Source organism: Theobroma cacao, chromosome 9, assembly GCF_053813885.1.
Source record: "Theobroma cacao isolate CCN51 chromosome 9, ASM5381388v1, whole genome shotgun sequence".
NCBI lineage: Eukaryota > Viridiplantae > Streptophyta > Magnoliopsida > Malvales > Malvaceae > Theobroma > Theobroma cacao.
In genome coordinates, this window is record NC_142647.1 from 16,827,700 (window position 1) to 16,834,992 (window position 7,293).

General features: G+C 34.5%; 1 protein-coding gene across 1 annotated transcript; it reads right to left on the reverse strand.

The window, feature by feature from the left end:
• Window positions 1-2,274: 2,274 nt before the first annotated feature.
• On the reverse strand, window positions 2,275-6,512 carry LOC18589407 (mitotic checkpoint protein PRCC-carboxy-term protein). Its single transcript, XM_018128434.2, has 2 exons — window positions 5,343-6,512; window positions 2,275-2,586 (listed from the first exon to the last, which is right to left on the reverse strand). The coding sequence occupies exons 1-2, from the start codon at window positions 6,396-6,398 to the stop codon at window positions 2,428-2,430; spliced, it is 1,215 nt and encodes a 404-aa protein (XP_017983923.2). The 5' UTR covers window positions 6,399-6,512; the 3' UTR covers window positions 2,275-2,427.
• Window positions 6,513-7,293: the final 781 nt, after the last annotated feature.

Here is a 7,293-nt window from a genome sequence, read left to right on the forward strand (position 1 = left end):
CGATAAATTACTAACTCGCTCCATTTAAACTCCAAATTGATTTTTTTCAGTTTCTATAACTCAATTGCACCAAATTGACTTAATGTCCCTCAGTGTGGTGCAAATTATCAGTCCCCATAGCAAATTATGAAAATATCCCTGTGGGTAAAAATTCGTATTTTTACTCCGAAAATTCCTATTATTTTTTTAGGCTTCTAATTCATCATTATTCATCATAATTTCTCAAATAAACATCAAAATCAGCAGCCAATATTCCCCTAGAAAATTCGGCATAATGGGTTTCAATGGGAGAAAATTATTTCTCTAGCTTATTTTTGCTATATTTCAATATAACCTAACTAAAATCACTTAATTCAATTAAAATCAACCAAAACTCAAGCTCAAAACTCATCCATGGAGGTTTGGCTAGCATGGGTGTCCATACCCACTTTCTAACTTTGCATGGAAATGAGAAAAAATGCATGGGTAGTGAAAATCACAAAGAAAATAAATGAAATTTACCTTTTTAATGCTTGATTTCTTGATTTCTCTCGATTTTCTCCAAATTTTTCAGCTAGGGTTCTTATTTCTTTTCCCCCTTTTCTCTCCTGGTTTGGACGGCTTGAAGAAGATGAGAATTCTGGAATTTTGACCTTTTTAAAGGCTAAAATAATATAATATTATTTTATTTATTTTTTTAATGTTTTATTAATTCCTTAAATTCTAGCCATCCATTTGTTTCCAAATTTTCGTCATACACTTGTCCCATATATCCATAGCTTAGATAAAATTCTCACACTTATCCAAAGTCTTGGTGGAGTAATTTTTAAAATTTACACTTTTACACCTGTAAAAGTCAAAAATTACATTTTTGCCCCAAAAACTGAAAAATTGCTCATAGACATATTTTTCATCCCTTATACTCATACCATTCTCCAATTTGTCAAATTTGATCTAAATTCTCTCAAAATCTCAAATTTTGTCCACGAGTGGTAAAATTACAATTTTGCCCCTACACTCCAGAAATCACCGGAATTAAACTTTTTCACTTCCTATCATTAAATTATACTCCAAATAGTTAATATTGGTCAAAAATTTCACTTCATGATCAAATTATTATCTTAGGTGGCAAAATGACGATTTTACCCATGAATATCAAAATTTTCAATTTTTTCCCAAATGAACCCTCGAACTCCAAACAATCATTTTTAGTCATTCCTGGACTGTAAAATATTAAATTTCATCCTACGATTCTTATTGGAACTAGTTCGAGGTTAAATCAACTCAAGTATACCATTAGGTACAATACCGGGTTTCGTTTATTCTTAGGGACTTTTCTAGCGTAATAACATGCTACTCAGTGCATGTATGCCATGACATGTGTTTATAGGGTTGGGTTTTACAATATGTCTGGAAAATAATATTATGCTTGAGGAGATAGAAGTTGACAACCTCTTGGTGGCTTGATGGATTTCAAGTCAAAATTTCAAAAGGGCCTCGAGTTTATTAGTAGAGGATTGTGTTATTTTTTTGGAAGGGATGGCAACGCAGATTGTGAAGCATGTGCATGGGAAAAGTAACGTGGTGGCTCATATGGTAGCAAAGTTTGCTAAGAATATGCCAACAGATCAATCTATATAAAGGGATGCTTCTCTTATACCAAACCTATTTAGAGATTATGTGATTAAAGATGCCTCATTGCTCAATGAATTAAAGGGTGTGTGGGCTTAGATTTGGTTATTTTTAATGCATGATTAGCTTGGGTATTCTTTTTTTCTTACCATGATTTTTATCCCATCGAGTCTTTTCATGATAATGTTTTTAATAAGGTTCATCTTCCATGCTTTATGCAATTCTGTGAGTGGTAATTACTATATATTTATGTGAAGTCGCTCACAGTGAATTGATGCTGAAGTAATGAAATATTCATCTTTCTTCCAAAAAAAAAAAATTCTTATACAAGTGGTTTGCGATCTTTAATTTAAAATCGTCCACGCAGACCATATCCGTCCCTAATAGAAACAATGAAATGAAAAGCAAATCTCTATTCATAATTATTACTAATGCTATCTAATTTGCTTTCTACTTATTATTATATCATGTATGGATCATTTTATTCTTATATTATAATGTAATAAACTTATATGTTTATTTATATGGTTAAGATAATAAATATACTAATATGATTTTTAAATAGATTAAAACCTAAATTTAAAGTGGCCCAAGATCAGAGTTCAATAAGATTTTCTGTCAATTTCATATATTCTGAAGTTCTCTGCTTAAAATAAAGATATCTTGTAAAGAAAATTTCTTGACACCAATAAATAATGCAGCTTGTAGAAATATTAGTGTAGATAATTAACACAACTTTTGAGACAAAAAGGAAACAAGATGTAAAGGAACTACCACCAACTACCATCCTACTTCATATGGGTCAATTTTACAAGATCACCATCCATACTTGGCTTGTGTTTCAGCTTTAGTGAGCAAGCCTCTAGATCGCCTCTCCTGCAGCTCCATCTCCTTTTGCTTCATATCAAAGTACAGAGAACCAATTTGATGCTTCCTCTTGTGAAGTTTTGAAGGTTTCCCCTTTGTCGCAGCAGGCTACAAACACAGAGAACAAAATAAATACCATAAAAATAGGATCATATAATTTACCACAGCTATACACATTGATTCAGCAACAATTAATCACACATAATTAGCTCCATCTCGCTGCCACTTTTCCAGACAACTAAAGCAAAATAACTAAAACCGCGCTATATATATATTCATATCAGGATCTATAATCTTGCAAATTAAATATTCAAGTTCCCCACATTCAATTGTCACCTATATAATCCAAAAGACTAATGAAGATAGGTAGTCTAGGTTGTGAACCGTATCAATGAAACAGTTAAGGTTTACATTTGATGGTCACTTTGGATGCGATTGGTTAGAATGTAATTGATGGCTCAATTTAGGACCAAAATTCGGTACAAAACAAAAAACTAGACATCAGAGTAGAAGAATGAGATCCAGGGCTTAACATGTGGGGTCACTGTTGTTTCAGATAGTTGCAATTTGCAAATATAGCATAATAGCTGCTACATTCTCATATTTGTTCCCTAAAAAAGAAATTACAGGCTCATCTCATATTTGTTCCCTAAAAAAAAAGTTAAAGGCTCATCTGTTGTGTCCTAGTGATACTCTTCCTATAAGGACCTGAGATCCACCAAAATTGACAACACTTTAAACTATGAATAAAAATCTGCTATTACTAAACTACCTCTGACACTTGAAACTAAAGGAAACAAAAAATTCTATCCTAGAGAAACATAAAAATATCACTTAATAACATACTTAACATGATTATTAATAGCATATTAGTATTGATATATTGGCACATTTGAAAAAGAACAAAACATGACTTCAAAAGCTCACTGTTGCTTCTTTCCCCTTTTTGGTAACTTACATTGGTCATGCATAAAACCTTTAACCTCAAAGGTTATAGTGGAAACCTTCAATTTTCAAATTGGTATAATGCTAATTCTCTGTCTAAGTTACAGCTAAAGGTTACACAACCACAATTACCAAAATATGTGAGGTGTCTGTGCAATGGTTTTCAAATTTAAATCACAGTTTTGTCTTTATACTTTTTTCCCCATTGATTATGACATTTTTATCTTTTATTTTTCCTATTTATTTTCTTTTGTTTCTTCAATCTTTACGCTCTGCCTTCTTTCTCCAATATTTCCTTGACCTACAGCCAACCACTCCTCTATTCTTACTTACCTTTTCCTCACTTGATTGGATCCTTTCTTACATGAGCTTCTATCTATGCCTAGAGAAAAATCTAGTCAAATTAGCATTCAGTGGAAAATATGTGAGAAGTAGCTTCCAACAAGCCATCTAATTCCCATAGCAAGTTTAATAAGTTGACATTTGCTAAAAATTCTCTTCCATTGGAGTAGCAGAATTAGTTAGATTAAAACTTCAGATTTCAAGTGCTCACTCTTTTCTAGCCTTTGATCGGTACCTCCTGATTTGGACTTCCATGATCAAACTGGAGCTCTCCTGATTTTATCAGGATTGAAAAATGGGTTAAATTTTCATAAATTCTACCTTTGCAAATCAAGTAATCATTAGTCTTAGATGATGCTCAATTTTGTAGTGTAGTACTTTCAAATATAGTTCTAAATCAACTTTATCATGACCCTTGCTTTGTAAAGGTGAGCCCTTTTATCTCCATTTTTATCTCCTTTGGTTAGAGATTCAATCAGAGAGAAAGAGCAGGATAAGAGAAGGAAGAACTCATTGGGGATAGCCATGTGTTGATGCTGTCCACCATGCTGGAGGGGAAGATTGGTCAGAATGTGTAGGGAGAGAAAAGTCAGTATGAGATAATAGGAAATCCAAAACTAGAGCAAAATTTTTTATATTCAAAAACTTAACCCAAGCATTCACCTGCATGGTGTATGTGTCACGAGACCATTACCCTCTCCCCAAAAGGTTAACCTGATATGGTGTGCAATGCCCATGTTTATAAGTTTTTCAAGATCTCCCTACCCACTTGATGTGGAATTAACGCACCCTACCTACTTCCTTTGAAGCGCTTGGCATGACATTCACCCCCACCTAATTCGACGACACCCTTGTCGCCTTGCCTCCCTCTAGAGGTGCTTGGCATGAGTCAGGTCTAATTTGGTCCGCTATAATACCACTTTGCCATGGGGCAATTACCTTTCACAAAAAGGTTAACTTGATAACGTGTGCAACGCCCACGTTTATATCTAGGATCTCCCTACCTACCCGATGTGGGATTGAAGCACCCGACTACTTCCTTTGAAACACCTGGCGTGACATTTATACTTCTTTGTTACCCTTACTCATGATCATTGAAATAAGCAATGCATTGGAAAATTATTAACATCAATATTTAAAATGATCCAAAATTCACAATGCAGAGTATCTTTTAAGAATATATCTCTAGTAGCTTTCCTAGTAACTTTGCAATATCTATGCTTGCTTGAATCATGAGTATTTATAACATCAAACACTAAGAACTAAATTTAAACAACTTGACTTACTATCATATCAATTCTATGCCTAGACAACCTTTTTCTTTCCCAAGGAAGAATATCCTTGATTGGTCAATTACTTCCTGAAGATAAGCTACTGCAAATCTAAAAACCCTTTACCACTAACAACTATCAGGTGAAAAATCAGTATTCAATGAAAGCAATACAAAAGCAGGCATATATTAGACCCAAACAGCAAACGCAAATGTATAATAAAGCAACCCAAACCAAATATATAAAACTCATTAGATAAAAGTAAAAGAACAAGCTGAAGCATTAGATAGCTTTTAAGTTCAATACCTGGTAAGAAGGGCCAAAAGCAATTCCAGTCATCTTGACCTGGTCTTCCCTCGGCCGATTTTTCATAAGCTCATCCTGCCTCACCTCAACAATCTCTGTAGGTAACTCATTCCTCCCTCTCTTTCCTTTAACTTTAACCCCAATTTCAGCCATCCCTGTGATCTCTGGCAACGTAGTCGCAGCTGACCCATCAACCCAAGTATTCTCATATTGTCCATGGAAATCCCCGCAAGTCCCATAACTAGTAACCCCACCAATGCTCCCAATATTTGGACCACTACTCGATTGATAGCTACCATAATCAGCATAAGTTGCATAATGGCCAACATTTTGGTCAACAACTGATTCATAGTTTCCATAGTTGCCAGCATTATGACTAACACTCGTTTGATAATTCCCAGAGTTTCCAGCATTTGAACCAATACCCGATTCATAATTCGAATAATTGGGTGCATTTTGATTAATACTTGCCTCATTTTTGTCTTCAAAAACGGCTGAAGTCGATGTGGGCACTTGGGTTTCGATAATGGATCTTCTCCCTGAACCTGAAGTGGGAGCAACACCCAACGTAGTCGAGTTCCTGGGCGCTGGAATGCTTGATAGAAAGGATTTTACTGAAGGACCTTGAGCCAGGGTTTCGGATTCTCTGCGCCTTCGTCTTTCTTTCTTTTCGTCATCGTCATCCTCATCATCGTCATCATCGTGATTGGTGGGGATTATGGGAGGCTTGAATTGGACAATTCTTTTGACATTGGTTGGTTGTTGTTGCTGTGGGGCTTGAGATTTGGGTTGAGGACGAGAAGAGAAAAGGTTGGATGGGGTTTTGGGATGAGGAACAGAGAGTTTTGGAATTTCGACATCTTCTCTTTGGTTAGCATGGTCGATTGGGATGTTGGGGGCTTGGGAGGTTTGTTTTGGGTGCGGAAGAGAAGAGAAAAGGGAAGATGATTTGGGTTGAGGGAGAGAGGAAACGTGAGAAGTAGGAGGAGGAGGTTGTCGGTGTTGTTGCTCTTCCTCTTCGTCGGAGGAAGCATAGTTGGCTAGCAAAGACTCCATGTGAGAGACAGAGAGATCAAACCGGCCTATGTTTAGGGCACTGAAACCACCTTACCTACTTTTTTTGCCAAAAAATATACAAAGGGCCACCCAGTCAGAGATACCGGACCAGGATGATATCCATGGCCTTGAAATATTTTTAAAATTCAACTTTGGCTTGGCAATTTATTTTTGGAATTCTTAAAATAAATTTTCATTATAAATATTTATTTATATTATTTATATTTAGTTTTATATATAAATTAGATTAGATCAATATTAAGATTTAATCCATCTAATCGCTTAGTATTATTTTCATCTTATAAATTCTATCGAGATAAGGAGTTATTGGCATATAAATAGGTCTCGTCACTTCATTTATAAATACTCATTTGAATAAATCTTCTTACTCTTTCTAAATACTTTCTTTTATATTACTCTTACACTTCTTCTTTCAGTTATATTTTTCATAACAATTTTACTATTTAAAATCTATATTACTATAGTACTACTCTCTAACCATGCTAAGCTCACACTTAAAAAATTTATATACACTTCTTCTTTCAGTTATATTTTTCATAACAATTTTACTATTTAAAATCTATATTACTATAGTACTACTCTCTAACCATGCTAAGCTCACACTTAAAAAATTTATATTTAAGCTTGATTCGACCCAAGAGGCTTAAGTGAGAAGCTCTGGAGGTGTTACTTGGGGGTTTTAAATCAAGTTATCTTCAGGTTTAGGGTTCGGCTCATCTTGGTTTGGATTATTCAGATTTAGACTATTTTAGGTGTAAATAATTTTGGATTTACATTGATTTGAGCTTATTTTCGATCATCTTACGATACATATAACCTATAGATAATTTAGTAAATTCGAATGCTATAAAATTTCACCTTTCAAATCAATGTT